We start from the raw sequence: 19,472 nt of genomic DNA on the forward strand, positions 1-19,472 counted from the left end.
CAATTTATAGGGAGTTTAAGAAAACCACGACGGCAACGGCAACGGGAACGTTTAATGAGCAGAACGATGGCTGTGCACGTCCGTTATAATTCTTGGTACATTTCTTTACCGTCCTCTGCAAAACAATAACGTGAAATAACCAAATTCTGCTTTGTCTGGGGAACGTGAACCACGACGGCTAATTTTTAAAATTTTTGTTTCAAGTTTATCGCTGTGTCCCAGATTCAGTTTCGTGAAAGTTTTGTTCGTGATAAACAAAGTAAATAACTTTAGAGTACCGCGAGATTCATAGGTAAAATGTTAAGTCATTTTTTAATTGACGTTGTTCTCGGCGTCGCTGTCGTTGTTACTTAAACTCCCTTATATAATAATCAAAACACTTTATCTTTTATAGAAATAATCCTGCTTAAACTTATATGTTTGACTTTAAACGCGAAATGATTTTAAGTTTTATTCTTAGTCTTCTTTGATGAAGGATAAGTCTGAAGGTTTTAATTTTGTTTTAACATAGTGAGAGAAGTACGAAAGTTGTCAAACAAATTTGCATGTGTATGTCAAAGCCGCCTGTTTAAATTAGGTGAAAGTTAAGTTATAAAACATCCTCTCAGCGATGTATTTAATGAGACTTATTGCATGTAATATGGTCGATCTAACTATACGCAAAGAGTTGAGTTTAATTTTCTCCAAATTGCGGCCAAGTTTCTGTAACGAAACTTTAAGAGAACAAAAAAAAAAAGAGTTATAAATTCAGAGGCCAAAACTTTGAAAAAGTATTAAACTTAGTTTTACACTTTTGGAAAACGCCGGTATTGAGACGTCTCGAGTAGGTGCATAAGGTATCCATGAAGTTAGAAACAAAATTGGAAAAACAGAAAAAAAATGTGCCGGTTTGGACGGTTTGAATTAACCAAACGTGTCCTGAAATTCTCTTTATAGTCGAGCATAATTATGTGATTTTGCAGTATTTAAATGAAGAATTAATCGAGGTTTTCGTTCATATTTTAATTAAACTCGGAGTCGAGCTGTTGTACTTTAAAACGTTTCAAAACGAAATTTTTTGAAATGTGTCTACTGCACTCGAAACTTAGACAATTAGCAAAGCTTTTTGAAAACTTTGGTTTTATTGATATATCTTTAAGTTCTCAGCCGAACTTCCATCGTTGTTGTTTTTCCGACCTCAGCTTGACTGGCAAAAAAAAAAAAGGCCCAACTGAGGGCATCCGGTGCGACTGAATCACGCAGCTATACGATCGAATACGCCAAGCTTGTTATTTTTTTCAGAACGAAATAATGTTGGCCAGGCTAATAACTGAAAGTTGAGACACGGAAACCTCGGGTGGGTGACCAATTTATTTCCAAAACAAAACACTTCAGAAAAATCCTGTTTAATGTTAATATACTGGATTAAATACGAGATGCTTTTCACTTTTATTTTCAGCCCTCGCTCACGAAGTTTTTAATTTTGTTTTGACATACCGTAGTGAGACAAGTAAGAAAGTTGTTTAAATTTGCATGTTCATGTCAAAGCCACCTGTTCAATTAGGTGTGAGTTAAGTTATAAAACTTTCTCTCAGCGATGCATTTTATGTAACCTATTACATAAAATGTGGTCGGCCTAATTCTACGCAAACCGTTGAGTTCGCGTTTTAAGAACTTTCTCCAAATTTGAGCCATGTTTCCTCAAGGAAACTTAAAGAAAACAAGAAAAAAATAAGAGTTACATAAAGTTATAACTCCAGAAGCCAAAACTTCAAAAAATTATTTTTCTTAGTTTTACATTTTTCGAAAAACGCCGGTTTGGAGACATCTCAAGAAGGTGCAAGTGACACAGCTGAAGTTAGAAACAAAATTGGGAAAACAGAGAGAATGTGTCACTCGGACGATTTGAGTTAACCAAAGGTCTACTGAAATTCACTTTGAACGCGAGCTTAATTGTGGGGTTAATCGGGGTTTTCGTTCATATTTTTATTAAACTCGGAGTCGGTCAAGATCTGTAACTTTAAAATGTTTCAAAAAAAGTTTTTTGAAGTGTGTTAACTCAATATACCTGGAAACTTTACTTCTTATCTGAAAAAAAGCCTAACAGAAGACATATATAAAGTGCTACTGAATTAAGCAGCTATGCTATAGACTATCTGAAATTATAATACAACAGTTTGTTTAAACAATTTTGCGTGTTCATGTCAAAGCCACCTGTTTAAATTAGGTGTAAGTTAGTTTAAAACTTCCTCTCAGCGTGTATTTAATGTGCTTGATCTAGTTCTACGCAACCCATGAGTTCGCGTTTTAGGAACGTTCTCCAAATTGCAGCCATGTTTCCTCAACGAAACTTTACGAAAACAAAGAAAGAGTTGTATGAAACTAAACTAGTTGTTCCTTCAACTTAGTTCAAGAAAGATCCTTCGCGCGCTACTGTAACTCATTAATTTTTCATTTTGCGTAAATTCTACAGTAATTTGCAGAGTATATTTTTGTAAATGACAGTTATCTCTGAAAAAATACCACATCGTCATTTCTCGGTTCGCGTTATATTTTTGAACAACAGGATCGGCCATTAAACAGACCCGCAAATTGTGATTATTATGAAGCAGCAGTCATTTCAAGTTTCGTTTCTTCACGAACCTTCCTTCAGGTTGTCTAAAACATGAACAAAACAGTCTCAGGATTCTTAATTCTCTTTGGTTTTAAAAGATTCATCAAAAATCGGAATAAATGTCTGGTCAGATAAAAACTTATGATTTCGACCCTTTGCTTTCACAAAGAAAGAACTTTTACGTTTTTAAGCTATCTAATTCATATCACATTTTTTCTGAAGCCCTGCACGTCTTCAGAACTTTAAAAACATATATTTTCAGAGGACAAAACTTTGAAAAGTTGCTTAGCTTAGTTTTGCATTTTGGAAAACTCCGTTATTGAGGCATCTCGAGTAGGTGCATGTGGCACCGTTGAAATAAGAAATAAAACTGGAAAAACAGGAAGAGTGTGCTGGTTTGAGTTCACCAAACGTGTCCTGAAATTCTCTTTGAACTCGAGCATAATTGCTTGAACTTACTTTCAGTGTAAGTCTTTTTTGACTGAGGATAAGTCATGAAGTTTGCAACTTTGTTTTGAGAAAATGAGCCTCGTACGACAATTGCTAAACACATTTGCATGTGCATGTCAAAGCCACCTGTTTGAATTAGGTGTAATTTCAATTATAAAACTTCCCCTCGGCGATGAATTAAATGTGACTTACTTCATGTAATGTGTTTGGGCTAATTTTACGCACAACGTTGAGTTTTTTTTCTTAAGAAATTGTTTAGGAAAACAAAACAGAATTCTATGAAATTAACTAGCTGTTACTTGAACTTAGTTTTCAGAAAAAAAGATTCGCGCACTAACTCATTAAGTTTTCATTTTTTAAATTGTGGAGCAATTTGCAGAGTGTTTTTTGAGAATGAAAGCCATCTCAAAAAAACAACCCCACGTATATTTCATTTCTGCGATCGCGTTTTTTTTTAAACAACATAATTTATGATTATTACGAAACAACAATCATTTCAAGTTTCGCCTCTTGACAAACTTTTTCCAGGTTGACACAAAAAAACATTAACAAATTGTCTCAGTTGCTTGCTTCCCGTTTAGTGCGCACTATCATGTATATATTTTTCGGCGCAACGTAAGGATTGTTTTCCGTTTTGAAAGACTTAACACAACTAGTTTATGAGCTCAATATACAAAGTTGTGTTTGGCAGGTCTAAACAATTTCAAAGAAATGGCCTGACAAGGTATGAAAGATGACGCCGGTAGAGTATTATTTTTCTAACGAACGCAAGTCCAGTTCAAAACTCGTCGCTTATCCTGTCAAAGAAAAAAAACAAAAATAAGCTGGCTGCTGGTTATTTGGAAAAAGAAAACTTTCCTGTCAGTTTTCTTTTCTTTTTGACACCCAGACTTTACATTCAGTCAAGACTGTGGTTTTCTAGTTTCTTGGCAAGTAACAATTTCATTTTCGATCAAAAAAATGCTGTAACAAAAATACATACTGGCTATCGCAGTTACTTTTCACCAGCATACTATGAATTTTTTGATCAGTCTTGAAAGCAGGCGAAGCGCTCATTAGTTTTAACTGATTCACGATCATGTACCTGCAGTTCAGAAATTAACGCAAAATGTAACGACTCTTATGAAAAGAAGTATTTACATTATTTAATAATATAAACAACGGCACTAAAAATATTGCTGGTCAATCTTTCAAAAAGTGCTATACATGGGCAAAAATCGTGATAAAAACAATAAAGGTAGAATATTTTCTAACAGTGAATGAGAAAAACTTTACCTTGTGCATCCGGGATCAGGGAAGCGAACAAGACGAAAACAAGGCCGGAAAATGGAGACAGCATTTTTACGACAGGTTTTCGAAAACTTTGTGAAAACGGTTTGGTAGTGTGACATTCCAGCGAGAAGCTTTGGGGATGGCTCAATGATGGTGTGAATCATGAGCTAACCTGCGACATCTGAAGTAAGTTTAAACTTGTTACGTATTCAAATATGCCAGCTCCAATGAGTCATCACTTATTAATTATTACTGACTGCTACAACTTAAGTGGTTCCCTGTATTGTGGTTGGAGCAGTAAATTGGTCTTTTATTAATATTTGCACGTAAAATGATGCTAGCTATTATCTTGGCATACTGTTAATTGTCTTTGACATCGCTAATAAAAGAAAGATGTTGCTATGGTTACGTGGTGTACCACATTTCTAAAAATAAATTGAGTTAAGTACGTTTTTCAGCCGCAATTACCTTTTAGGCCTTACTTGAAAAAAAAAAAAAAACCGAAAGAGCGCCTACTCAAAGCGCTTTAAAGAAGCCACAAATTTGAAAGGGAGGCTTATAATTTATTCGTTCTGTGAACCTTGGACATTACATTTGTTAAACATGAAGCCTCCCAAAACAGCAACATAAAGCCATCAGTCGAATCCATTCCATCGCTGAAGTTGTTAGAAATCAAATATTTACTGGTATCCTGCGTCACTGCTTTAGAGCTATATATGTAAAGAAACCGTGTGAAAGTGGCTTACAGCGCCAGTTTCCCCAGCTGTCAAGAGCATTAAACGAAAGGAGTCACTAGATTTGGCATACAAGGCCTTTCTGTCGTTAATGTTGTGTGCTTTTTTTTCTGAGCCTAGACTACCACGATGAATTCAGTAGTTTATTACCAAAACATTTTCACGGTACCAAAGATTGGTATATGCAAGCGTTTTGAAGACGTCCTAAGCGACCAATATTTGATAACAAAAATAAAATTGTTTCTAGTCCCTTAGAATGCATTATCATAATTATTTGGCACGAAATAATTATAGTACAACGCACTTTACCGTAGCCACCCAACAAACTTGTTTGGAAGTCATTCTTAATCAATTACAGCGCGCGAGATTTTGTCGGTAGTCACGCCTCCTTGAACAGGGTTTAGTATAGTGATGGGTTTGTTGGCGGCTTGTGTAATCATTTTTAATGAAACATTTACGGAAGAAAATCAAACGCAAAAAAAAAAAAATGGTCAGGAGAAATTTCCGACTTTTAGTCCTCAACATTCCGTTAAGAATTCGCTCTCATTGTTTGTTTTTATCGCAATTGTTAATAGTGTTGAAGCAGAACAAAATCAATCTGGAAAAACAACACCGAACGACTTAACACATTTACACCAATATTAGAGTGTGGAATAATTGAAATACTTGCTTGTGTTCAGAATTCAAACCAGTATTTAGTACTGTGGATGGTTTTTTTTTTTTTTGATTTCTACATTGCATATATAGCGTTACAAATACACAATACTACATTAAAAAGCTTACAATTTACAACACAGTATTAACATCGATTTATAAATTGATACACTACTAGTTTATGATTATCGCTTACAAATTGTTATTTTACCTACTTACAGTGCGTCATATTGCCTGCTTACAAACATTACTTACTACAGTAGAACCTCGATTTAACGAAGTTGCTGGGGACCGGCCAAATGTGTTCGTTAAATCGAGGGTTCGTTATATCTAAAAACCTCGATATAACGAATTTGAGGGGAAACGACCAAAATGTTCGTTATGTCGAGGTCATTGTTAATGATTGATTTGTAACACAGGTGACTTCTGTCAGGCAATTCGATTGCAATTTTCGTCACTCAGAAGTGCCGCGTTTTGAGATGCAGTTCATTAAGCATGGTGGCTTTCAGTATCAATTATTTTCACTTTTGAGGAGACGCGCAGCTTTTTTCACAAGAGAACAACACTTTCAGAGTAGCGATTTAAAAATGTTGCAAAATGGAGGTTATACAGAAAATTGTCTATGTAAACAAGGAAACGGGCTTTAATGTTGTTATGTTGCACTACCCAACATTTCCGGATTTCAAAGAAGATAGAGCAGAAGTTTTAAAATTGATGTCGAAATACTATAGTGCCAATGTCTATGACATATAATAAGCCGTTGACTGAAAGGTTGCTGTCTCTTTACCATAAGGATTACAAGAATTTGTTGAGTGTTGATCTGTTCAGCGTTTATCTTCTGTCGCATGTTGACATCGTAATTCGTCATATCGAGGTAGATTTTATGTTTGGGCTTTCGGATTAGGTTCCGGCGTTATATCGTAGAATTACTGAATTACTTGCATTATGCTAAATTACTTGCGTACATCACTTACAATACATCACATTATTTCAACTGCAATCTATTATGTTATATTACTTACTTACAATACGTTATATTTCTAACTTAAACGAACCACTTGCACTAGGTGGTAACATACTGACAATAGCACGTTATCATTACATTCTCGAAAGCAACACGCACGCACACACACAGTACAGATACACGACTAAAGCAAAGCAGCCCACGTTTCTTTAAATTGATCAAATTCTTTGTTCATTAACAGCCAAAGTGCGAATGATACAGAGTTTGTCTTTTAGGTGCACATAAATGCTATCAAAGTCTAAGGAGCCAACGCGTACTGTGGATGGTTGTTTTTTGCGAATTCGAATATTTGTGTGCACCGGTGAAGAAATGAGTTGCGAATTTCGAAGCAGTCACTTAAGGGGGGTCTTTCTTAACTACCAAATGGTCATGAATTTGTTCCGAAGGAAGGTTTCTAAGCTTCCTATTTTGAAAACCAGACTTCCTAAGAACAAGCTTTTTGCAAAGTTTTGTTCCATTGAGAGGACTCCTGCAAGATCTATATCATTTGTAATCTATTCTTGCCCTGCATACATTTCCTCAGTGCTACCTAGGCACTTTTTCGTTCGCGCCGCATATTACAAGAGAGGTGTTACTTTATGCCAAACAAATAATTAAGATTACATGTATTCTTGTATTAGTTAAAGAACCTCTGACCAGTAGGTCGGTACATGTATTATGTCGAGATTCTCTGATCAAGTCAACATGGTTTATAGTGTTTATTGTGTGGACCACGTAATAAACACTATAAACGGTGTTGACTTGGTCTGCTCGAACAATCTTCCTGGTCAAAACAGAACGACCTATTCTAATTCTTGTAGAACTTTGAAATTGTCGAAAACTCCATGGCTGTTAATAATCTATATACAAATTCTATGCACAAAACGGAGAAAAGGTGTTTTACTCTCAGACTTACGTACATGGGAAAAGCCGGCATTTCGCATGTAGCGAGTAATCCTAGTATAAACGACTATTTTTGGTTAAACTGATGGCAACAAAGTGCGCCAACACAAATTAAAATATATCAAAAAAAAAAAAACACGGTTAAAAACGAATTTATTATCAAAATAGATAATTATCAACGGTTAGGTCGCAAGAGTTATAGCCACAGGCAAAATATCTATAGCCAATTAAACCGCAGCTGCATAAAGTTGTTGTGTGTGACGCCGGGGTCTTTTTTTTCTATCGTAATGTAATGGTTACCAAGCCATGACCAGCTGTATTATAACAACAATCTCTTTGCTGATCTTTTCCAACATTATAAGAACCTCCTCCTTCTCCACAAGAATCATCTACAAATTTCCCACTGCTCCCCCCGGAATACCCTCCACCACGCCACCACCGCCACCACCAAAACCACCAGAACCAACGTGATTAAGAAATCCCACGAAAAAAGACTTTGGTGAGAATATGTTCGGTGTTCGTTATTTTCGGAAAGAATTTAATTCAATTCAAATACATCTGAATCAACTATGGCATAACATAGGAAACAATGTGCTCGAGTCACATTTGGTAATCGGAGACCATTGTGTGAAGGAAGAGAGGCAGTCAGAAACTATCGATGATAATTTCGTAGAGATCGGTTAGACATGTTCACGACGCACAGCTCCGATAGACCCAGCTGTCGACATGGGCGGGGCCCCACCAACACGACCGACAGGATCCTCTAGGCTCAACGATAAGGTTTCAAATTATATTTCAGTTAGACTTACCAGTCGGAAATATTAAAAGTGAATTAGAATTGATAAGCTTTGGAGGATAAAAGAACCGCTGTATCCTTTCACTAATGTGAGGTAAAATCTTTGAAACTTTTTTGTCGGCTAGAGCATTTTCCTGGAAGCCCGCCATGTCCGTTTTCTCCAGACGTCTTATCGATTTTCGCTCTTCTGCGACTACTTGGGGATTGCGTTACATCAACGGCTGAGCACTTTATGGTTAGTTAATTTATTTTATACCACAGTGGTCCGTATCATGTTCAAAAAATGACTTAAGGTAATTCCTCTGAAATAAAAGTGACAATAGATTTTTGTTCAAACTTTGTCCACTGGATATTTGTCATATGATAACTTCAATTTTGAAATAAAAAAGGGGGTGCCCATGCTCATTAAGGAGCAGTGAGGCATTGAAAATGCCCCATTTTGGCATTATTTAATGTTTATTATAAAAACGCATTCCCAGAAATTGTAAAATCTTTGTGAGCCCAGACTCATGAGAAAACGCATTAAACTACAGTCAATACATTGTGTCGGACACAAATAAACGTTTTAAGTTTGATTCAGACAGAAAGCTAAATCCTTGATTAAAATTTGAACCAAATTTCTTGACGTGGTTGATCACGTGGCTGATCACAATGACTGGAAAAAAAATTGGGGTGCCCGTGCTCGTTGGTGAGCTAGAGCCATTTTTCAACGGACAGAGATCAATATCAAGGCAAATCCGTCATGTTTTCAATATGCGCGTGCACGAACGCGCGCTAATGACGCCATAAATTATGCGCAGTAAGGATGCGCAATGCAAATGTGAGGAATGACCTTAAATTAGCATCTCAAAAGTATCTCACAAAGGTGTCCTAAAAAACACCAGATGGCGTTAAGACCGTGTCTAGATTTTCAATCCTTTCCCGGTGGAAGATGCCCTAGACCTCACCCCCAGCCCCTTCAAGGATTGATCTCAGACCCATCAGTACATGTTACCAGCCCTTGAACCCTCTCACCGGCTGGTACATTTGTTCCTACGGGGCTTGTGCTAAAGGATATGCAGAACAATCGGCTAATAGAGGAGAATGGCTGAGCAAAATCCACTTGCAGGGCTTTTTCTGCCGTCGCAGTGACCAGGAGAATACAAGACTCTACAGAAACCGTGGTTAACCGTAGAGACTTGTTGCTGGAGGAGGAAGAAGCTGAGACAGCACTTTACAGAAGACTGAGATCATAACAGATATTTCATCGAAGTGGAATGAATTCTAGTCAGTCAGTATAAGCAGTTCGATATATTCTTATATTCGTTTCATAAATAATTATAGCATCAAATCAAAGTTTGGCACATACCGCGAGGAAATAAAAACAGGTAAAACGAATAACAGACATCTCACCCAACGAAGCCTACATGCCCACCCACAATCCCTCCCCTGCTCCAATTGAATTGAGTCGACTCGGTCCACTGACAAAGGACCTGCCTTAATTTTAATGAAAGAATTAAACTAAGTGCTTTAAAAGCTAGCTTCATGATGATTACGAGGCAACTTTTTTAAAAACCCTTACTCTTCCAATAAGGCTGTAAACGACCCAACCCCAGTATCAACCACAGACGACAAATTCCCCCCCCCCCCCCAACCCCAGCCCGGTTTCCGTAATCACCTTGCTTTTACGGGATGGGGTGATTGGCCCCACGCCCAACCCCCAACCTGGAGGACCAGGGATTTTCTGTCGGGGTGTCCTTCCCCTAGCTACGGGTACCAGACATTTGAAGGCGCTATAAGCTCGCCTTTCGCCATTGTCACTCAGCTACATCGTATTACCAGGGTAACCAAACGTAGAGGTGTGACATATGACTTGCTGGCAGAGCCTTTTTGAGACGGTAGGCATTTCTCGGCACTTACTATAGCTACCTAGTAACAACAGTAGTTCTCACCGGGACCTTTTACCAGCCTTCCGACCCTATCCCCTACTCGGGGGCAAGGAACTAAACATAAGCACCCCACCCCGGGCACATCACCTAGCCAAATGCCCTTGGTATCCCCGGGAGGACGATGTTAATGTTTCTGTTTAATCAATAAATCAAAAAGCATTAACCCTACCCATTTCACCAAGTCACCAAGCAGTATATTAAAATAAATGGAAAGAGACGTTTATGAACTGATGTCTGGCAGGGTGACAAGTATACCCCGGCATGAAATCAAGTCAAGTCCAGTCATTTTTCTATAGGCAGGGTAGCCCCATCAGGGCAAAAGGGGCCCTGCGTAAAATTAAGACTACGTGATAAAAAATTCAGAATTTAAAAATTACCACAACGTTATGTGCAAGGAGTTTAAAAATTGACTGAAAATGAATTTACATATCTATGAAGTACAATTTTTCTAGATCAATACAATAAAAGAGAACAATCAAAGTATATCTAAATATTATATTGGTAGAAAACTAATGGCTAAAATGAAAACTAAGAGAGTTCTTAAAAATGGAAAGCGACGTGGCTTCTCTTACTGATGTGGGTAAACCATTAAAAAGAACCGCGCCTGAAAATCTAAATGTATTACACCCTAGCGTTAATTTAGGGTTCGGTGAGTAAATGTCATTCCTTTGTCTTGTCTTGTAAGCGTGAATAGTGCGATTTCTAATCAAATAAGCCGATAAATATGGAGGAAGCAAGTCATTTAGAAAGGGGACTTGCGTAAAATTAAGACTACATGATATAAAATTCAGAATTTAAAAATTACCGCAAAGTTATGTGCAAGGAGCTTAAAAATTGATCTGAATGAAAAGGAAATTACGTACCTATGAGGTACAATTTTTCTAGATCAATGCAATAAAAGAGAACAATCAAGGTATATCTAAACATTATATTGGTAGAAAACTAATGGCTAAAATGAAAACTAAGAGAGTTCTTAAAATGGAAAGCGATGTGGCTTCTCTTACTGATGTGGGTAAATCATTAAAAAAAAACCGCGCCTGAAAATCTAAATGTGTTACACCCTAGCGTTAACTTAGGGTTCGGTAAGTAAATGTCATTTCTTTGTCTTGTCTTGTAAGTGTGAATAGTGAGATTTCTAATAAAATAATCAAATAAATATGAAGGAACTAGGTCATTTAGAAAGGGGCCTTGCGTAAAATTAAGTCTACATGATAACAAATTCAAAATTTAAAAATTACCGCAAAGTCATGTGCAAGGATTTTAAAAATTGAATAAAAAGGAAATTACATATCTATGAAGTACAATTTTTCTAGATCAATACAATAAAAGAGAACAATCAAAGTATATCTAAATATTATATTGGTAGAAAACTAATGGCTAAAATGAAAACTAAGAGAGTTCTTAAATGGAAAGCGACCTGGCATCTCTTACTGATGTGGGTAAATCATTAAAAAGAACCGCGCCTGAAAATCTAAATGTGTTACACCCTAGCGTTAACTTAGGGTTCGGTAGGTAAATGTCGCTCCTTTGTCTTGTCTTGTAAGTGTGAATAGTGAGATTTCTAATAAAATAATCCGATAAATACGAAGGAACTAAGCCATTTAGACATCTAAAAACTAAGATACATTTGTGGGCTTTCCTTTGTGTTTCCAAATCAAGCCACCCTAACATTTTGAAAGCTTCTTCTGTCGTTGCCCTCCTTTGTATTATGTGTGCTGCCCTGTTTTGTAGAGGTTGCAAGATGTTACTGCATCCGATTTACAGCCCACCCTATACCGTATCAGTGTAATCAAACATCGGCTGTATTAAAGAATTATACACGCATTTAACAGCTTTTAGGATGAGGAAAGGTCGTAAGCGGGACGTCTGCTCACTTTGTTACAAAGTGAGCAAGCGGGACACTTGCTCACTTTGTTACAAACCAATTCTACATGCTCGTTCCAAGAGAGATTCTCATCTAGTGTAACCCCTAAGTAACAATAGCCCTCGAGCAGGCTACCCTTTGAGTCACACGCGCGAGCGGCGAAGAGCAAAGCGATCCGGCGGGAAGGAGTCTGGTGAAGAGGCGCTTCGCCGCTTCGCCGCTCAATTTCGCCCTCGTGGCTACGCTGAGCGCGCTTGTGCTCCAACGTGAGCCAGCTCGCAGGCTAAAGTAACAAAAGCTTGATACTCTTTCAGTTTCTTTCCCATGGAGTTGTACTCTATGGTCTGGACAATGTTCTAGTTTTTGCCTAGTACCAAAGAGCATCCATTTAGTCTTGCTGCTTGCTAACCATTTTCGACATTGTTTAGATCGTTTTGTAGAACCTGCTTGATGATATCTGCGCTGGAGTCAGAATAATACATAACCGTATCGTCAGCGTACATGCCTACTGAAGACCTTAGCAGACTTTGCGGGAGATCGTCGATGTATACCACAAACAAAATCGGGCCCAATATGGATCCTTGGGGGACTCCATAGCCGATAGTTAAACTGGATGACACGTCTTGGAAATTAACAGCTAAATTCTTGAACGACCACAGCACTGTGTCAATCCTGATATGGTCTTGGAAAAGATCCTGAGAAATCTTCCAACACGGGTATTTTTAGTAGGTCACTCACCCAAGTACTAGTCCCTCCGAACACGGCTTAATTTTGGGGATCCGAAGAGACGGGGTGCGTTACTTACAAAAACGTAGCAATGGTAACTTCATTCACTCTTGTATATAAGAGAAAAAGAAGAGAATAAATAGAAAAAATGACAATATGAGTCTGCAGACTAAAATAAACCACAAAAAATTTAAAATGTTTAGTTTGATCTCCACTATTCCAGGCATGTGTATTTGACTTGCAGATATTTGTATGTTCCAATACACGGGTCCCCATCAAACTCTGAGCTTGCAGCATGCAGCTGACATTCGGTTTTGCCGTTACACTTGTTCTGCACGATTTGAAGAGAATTGCTGGCACGACAGTTAGTCGTCTTGATTCTTGAATCTGGACACGTATCCCGATCCAGCCTGCCATAGTTCGCGTCTAGTATGCTGATTTTTCGTCCGTTTTGGCAGGTTATTTCTTTCGTTTCCCCTTCACAAATGACAAGAAACTGTGGCTTCTCTGCAGAAAAGAAAAGAAAAAGTAAGAGGAGGAGAAAGAGACATATGCAAGAAAGGAAATCTTGAATTGTTGTGTCCCTCTAACTAGTCTCACGTGTCTCAAAGACTCGGTATGAGATTTCCTTCAGTACACGAACTGACGAGGTACATTACCATCTAGTAATTTGTGACTGACTTCTTGTACATACAATCTCGGGAGGAGAAGATGTCTTTTTATAGAAGAAACTGCGAGAACCCAAGCACGTCAAACTCTAGCTACGGCTATGAATTGAAAGAGAATTTACGATTGATTAACTGAATCATTATCCGAAATGAGCTGAGATTTTTTTCCATAACATCGAAGAAGTGTCACCGGAAAACTTTTCTATTGAAAGGGTGTGGTCTCTAACATAGTGTGCCTCATTCTGAAGCCTCGTATGTAAGCTTACCTAGATTTGATGAAATGCATTAAACCAAACTGTGTTACAGATAGTTACCAGGATGATAAAATCCTTTAATCAATTTAAAAGCAAAGTTAGACACGGCATTCATGGAGAACAGGATTAGTTTAATATTTAAATTAGCATTTACTACTTCAATTTTTATTAATTAGTATTTAGCATGGACTGTTTATTAGTAGTTTGTTAGTATTAATTTTAAATATTAGTATTACCTGATGATTTTTAACCGTGTATAAAGAAATGTTAAATAAGTAAATAAATAAATAAACCAGTGCAGTTTATTCCATCTCCATAAAATCCATCTTTGCACGTGCAGTTATAGGATCCCCGGATGTTGTTACACACAGCGCCTTTGACATCACATTTGTGTGTTCCGTCGGTACACTCGTCAATATCTAACACAAAAATATTCCTGTGGAATATCTGTATCATAACGACAATTGTTATTAAATTATCTCACCGGAGATAATTGTTATCATATTCCGTGTGATCTCCCAGCATGAACTGCCTGTTAAACTTTTAAGCAAGATTCGACAACAGCAGCAGCAGTAATAGCAACCACAACAACAACAACAATGATAGCAGCGACAGAAAGCCAACTTTCATAGTTGCAACTCCCTGCTATAACTTCTCATTCTTGGTATATAACCCCTAAAACCTCTCACCACCAAGTTAAGTGCACTCATTACAACATTGGTATTGGTACCGTTTTCACAGTCATGGCCAGTAAATCCGGGAATACACAAACACTGGTAATCTCTGTCCGTAAAACCGGCCTGACAGGTTGCGTTGTTCTGGCAAGGTTTCTTTGCACAAGCATTCTTCAAGGAAAAGAACAAAAATAGCCATAACAACAGCTATATCCATTGACGATATTTAACGGTTAATTAGTTGTTTATAAGTGCATCTGACAAGCGCAAATTGGGGACAGGGTCTAAGAGCGGTGTTTAATGACAATACATTAAGTTACGAGAATTTGTTAAAGAAAGCATACCTATCGACCGCATCAGAAGCATATCACCTTACAAAGGTGACTGTCACCTATCGACCGTATCAGAAGCATATCACCGTACAAAGGTAACTGCAAGATTTGGCAACTCTGATGTGCAGGGTGAAAAATGGAATGTCTCCAGAATATATATTTCTTCAATCTTATCCTTAGCCCACTCACTGGTAAAATATTATCTAAATTTTTAAAAACTTCCTCTATTGGAAAAAAAACCAGCAAGAAAATGTTTGTTATATTAACGTCATCTATGCGTCTGTCCTGTCATAGATCATAGGTGGGAACCAATCAAAATGCGCGGGTAATTTGACTTATTATATAACACCTCAAAGAAATCTGGAGCTCATAATCTAATTGTTAAATAGTGGCACGTGAATCCCACTGGGGCAAGGAATGTTTCTCTTGGCAACCATCTGTAGCTATCTGTGTCCCTCTTCCCGAGAGCCTAATCCAAGCCTGCTATGTAAAAAAAAAAAGTCTTAGATGCTTAGCACTAACCTCAACTCCACTCCCGATTGCAATATATTATTTTGAATTCTTAAAAGATCCTACACAAAGTTTCGAGGTCGTGACAAAAAATCCCCAAAAAAATCAATTCAACGTTATAGATTTCAAACTGAAGTTACTACCTTCAATTTTATGCTTACCTCGGCTCCACGATACACATAATTTTCGTTCTTCGCAAGGTCGCCTGAGTGTTCGTTGTCGTGTTCATAAGTAGCGTTATTCAGATCACACTTGTGTTTTCCATTTGTATCTTCCTGCTCGTCAAAATTATAACTGACACAGTTTGGCTCCATGTAGCATTGCAGCTCGCAGAAATCTTCATTCATGACGCCAATGGTACGTATCACGTGATTATTCAGCCGGTAGCCATGGATTGGAGCACTTGTAAATCTCAAATTTCGACATTGACCTGAAAACGGTAAAATTGGACGGAGCACTATTAGGATTAGAATAATGGAAATGGTACCTCAAGCAAGCGAAATGCTAATTCCTGATCAAAAACATGCGCCTCAGATATCCATTTTTTCTTTTTCATTTGGACAAAATATGACGACATCTCTCAACTTTTTTTCCTAGAGTGTGAACTCCCTTGTAGGGTAGGTGAGGCAAGTCTTTGATAATACTAAGAAACTGCCTCTTCGTCATTTTGTGGTAATTGTTGATCGAACATCTATCCGAATCGCTGGCCTGAACACATGTGAAACAAAACCACGCTATGGAACACTGCGGACAAGTTTAAAAGGGACTTTCTCGTCTACGGTATGGAAATATCACTGGTTCAACCTTATGTAACGCTTATTACATTAACATTATCTCCTTCTCAACAGATGAACAACAACACGCATTTGGATGACACAAATATACTTTTGAGCACACTTATATCCGAGTCACTATTTGTCGTTCACCAATTTATTATTACGCAGCTTTATAGATATATTAACCTTATTGCTGCCGTTAGGTGAAGCATGATAACTTCGCACTTTCCATTCGGAATCGTTCGTTTAACAACGTATTTAATAAAACTCTACCATAATACTTGAATTAACGTTTTTGGTCAATCTGACCGAGTTGACAGCGTGATGACTGACTACTTCTTAACCGAGAGTTAGGTCTTTACGGGAAAATCTCAGAGCGAGACCTTGCCGTATTGACCGAGCCCATAGCCTATAAGGGCCGAACGTTCGAGGTTAATAAGTTGTTTATTATATGGCTTTCTGCTTTGTTTTGGGCAGCGGTCAACTTAAAAAAAAAACCTGACCTCAATCACCTCAAAACTTGAGCCCGCAGTGGTCACGTGATACTGCTGGGCGGATCCTTTGTTTTGACAGGTGTCAATGACCATAACATGCATGTTCAATATCAAAGATTTACGCTGTAAACCAAGGCTGCGTGTCTCAATCAACCTATTAGCTGGAGTATGGCCGCCCTGTTGCTTGACTTTAGTCCTCGTCGTCGTGCGCACGCGCTCACGAGCAAAACCGTTAGCTATGATATCCATGAGGATATCCATTGATGGGTTTTCTTTTCTTTCCTATATGAGTATGGAGCTCCGCTCGAGGGGAGTTCCGCAATAAAAAAATGAAATTTGTCGGCCGGGGTCGTTTGAGCTGAGCAAAAGTGTCAAGTCAGTTATTCAAACTTGTTGAGGAGTAGTAGAGTAATTGTTGTCTTTTCTGCCAACAAACAAAACCATATACACAAAATATGCCTTCTTGTTGCTAGACTGTTCGCAGCCGGTCTTAGGTTCGCAGGTTCGATGTGGGTTAATTCCCGCGAAAGTGAAACAACAAGGGCGCTATGGACGAGAATGGGTTGGAGTTGGAAAGATTATTTTCCTCTCGTTTGTGGACTATCCTTGTCTCATCCCAATACCCTTTCGTCTTAAAAACCCTCGCTCCTTACTCCATGTCTGATTCACGAATAAAAACACCGTAAGCAGACTACCTTGTTGTTTTCTTAGCCATGACATTAATTTCCTTTCTATCATCAATCTAACTTCGAGAAAACCCCAAATTAAATAGTACATTTCAAAAGTCGCAAGCCACATAAAACTTATTCAGACTAACCAGTTCCAAGAAGACAGGTCATTATTTATTTTGCATGCCACTCAATGTAAAAACAAACTCTTTCACAAACGTTTTTTTCTCAATTTCGTCTGAATTGGGGAAACACCAAGGATAACAAACAAAAAAATAGACGATAGAATATGTGAGCTCGCTTTTTCCGAGATTATAATTTTTTCCACAAATGATAAAAACGTGACGAAATTTTAAGAAATTTGCATGGGCATGACAAAGCCACCTGTTCAAGCTAAGTGTAAGTTAAAACCTCCTCTTTGCGGTGTGTTAACGTTTTAATGCAGTGACTTTTTAAGAACGAATGTGCCCAAAAATCGAACATTTTCAAAATATGGCGGCGAAATCAATTTGGCTCATATTCTCAGGTTAGGTAGGCCTTAGTGTGAAACAAATCACAAATTTGGGCTCAGTTTAGTTTGCCAAACTCTACGAAAAAACAAGAAGAGCTATAGAAAAAGAAAACTGGTAATTCTTTCTCCTTAGTTAAAAATTCAAATTCCAAAGTATTTTTGCAAATGGCGGAAATCAACCCCAAAACCCGAAATTTGACTGATTTGGTTACTTAACGTCCCTAAACTGTTATCATTGAGAAAACAGTATTTTCAGATTTCGCCACCGACTACATCTGCTGCCTTCAAATAAACCTTAAATAAAAAATATCTTTAGGTGTTCGTTAAACGCTTGAGTTTGCTTACCATTAAAGTCTATGTAATATCAGTTTTTGTTTTTTTTTTACTTTTTTTAGAGATGAAAAACTTTGAAAACATTCGCTGCTTAAAATTGTTTAGAGCTTCGACTCCGGCAACGCCAGTCTTCGACAGGTGCAATGGTAAAAAAAGTGATAAAAAGGGATCTGGAATAGAAATGTTATGCAAGACTACAACAGAATAAAATTATGGAAGTAAATCTAGGACTTTTGTTGAAAAGAGTGTTACATTGTCCTAGAGGCTAGAATTATTGCAAAATCTGAAGGTTACCATTGTATGCCATGCAACTTCTCTAATACGGTAATTGCCTTTGAGCTAACGTGGGAAAAAGGCCGTACACAAGCTTAGCAATTCTACAGCTTTAGGCCGTTGCAGTTTCATGGTCACGATTGCCTTGTTTTGTACCCAAATAAGTTGCAAATTTACTTGTAACGTTTTAGGTTTTTTTTAGGTGTTTTTTTTTTTTCTTGCACGTAGAAAATTTTAAAACAGGTGAATGTTGTAAGCATTCGTAATCTGCGCAAAGTGTTGGCTCATTAATTATAATTCCGACCCCGGCAAAGCCATATATTAATAAAAGTCTCGTCTGGACGCCTTACTAAGTGGAATTGAGTCAGTCAAGGGTGCTGAAAACTCTCGTTCATCCTTTTGCTACACGGTAATAGTAAAAACTTGAAACAAGCTGCACTAAAACAAAAATATTCTCGAACATTGACTGAAGACAACCTTACCTTGCGTCTCCGGGATCAAGGAAGCCAAAAAGACGAAAACAAAGTAAAACGATACAACGAGCATCTCTAAGACGGTCTTGTGAAAATCTTGTAAAACGGCTTCAAAATATCACATTCCAGCGAGAAGTTTAAACGTCCGGTTCAACTCTGGGTACTATGATGAGCTAAACTTCGACACCTGCATGAGTCATCAATTTTTAAGTTGTTAATCTGTTAAACCACCAGCTCTAGAAATAAGCAACACATTGGTGGTCACAGCAACAGAAGAACTCTTCTGTCCTCTGAACTGTGGTTGGTGGATGAATCTTAACAATGCTATGATTTTGACGTATTGTCATGACATCGTTTGCACTCTAAAAAAGAAAGCGATGATGTTGCTGAATTAACGTGATATATATTGTTCTAGTGTTTAACGTGAAAACAGGAAATTGTTTTTTCAAATATGTGAGAAGGTTTAGAAAAGGGGACTTGATTAGCGCTGTTACCTGTGTCAGATGAAATATAAAAAAGATAAAAAAGCGCGGAGTCCTCGACACTAGCTGGGCTGTTTCTCGTACTACAGCAGTATTTTCAT

The 19,472-nt window shown here is 37.7% G+C and overlaps 2 protein-coding genes across 2 annotated transcripts in view; both read right to left on the reverse strand.

Moving 5' to 3' along the window:
• Positions 1-4,838, reverse strand: part of LOC149112685 (uncharacterized) — a 10,679-nt gene extending 5,841 nt beyond the window's left edge. The window contains exon 1 of the mRNA XM_089289167.1: positions 4,319-4,838. Within this exon, the coding sequence (XP_089145293.1) occupies positions 4,319-4,382 (64 nt within the window). The 5' untranslated portion in view covers positions 4,383-4,838. The remainder of the gene's footprint in view (positions 1-4,318) is intronic.
• LOC149112683 (uncharacterized) overlaps positions 1-19,137 on the reverse strand; it is a 66,777-nt gene extending 47,640 nt beyond the window's left edge. Inside the window, exons 1-3 of the mRNA XM_089289357.1 lie at positions 18,899-19,137; positions 15,523-15,791; positions 14,576-14,690 (exon numbers count right to left, since the gene is read on the reverse strand). Coding sequence (XP_089145483.1) covers positions 14,576-14,690; positions 15,523-15,791; positions 18,899-18,962 — 448 coding nt within the window. The 5' untranslated portion in view covers positions 18,963-19,137. The remainder of the gene's footprint in view (positions 1-14,575; positions 14,691-15,522; positions 15,792-18,898) is intronic.
• Positions 19,138-19,472: the final 335 nt, after the last annotated feature.

The sequence above is a fragment of the Orbicella faveolata genome, unplaced genomic scaffold, assembly GCF_042242905.1.
Source record: "Orbicella faveolata isolate gen_17 unplaced genomic scaffold, um_ofav_v1 contig_2, whole genome shotgun sequence".
In the NCBI taxonomy this organism is placed as follows: Eukaryota; Metazoa; Cnidaria; class Anthozoa; order Scleractinia; family Merulinidae; genus Orbicella; species Orbicella faveolata.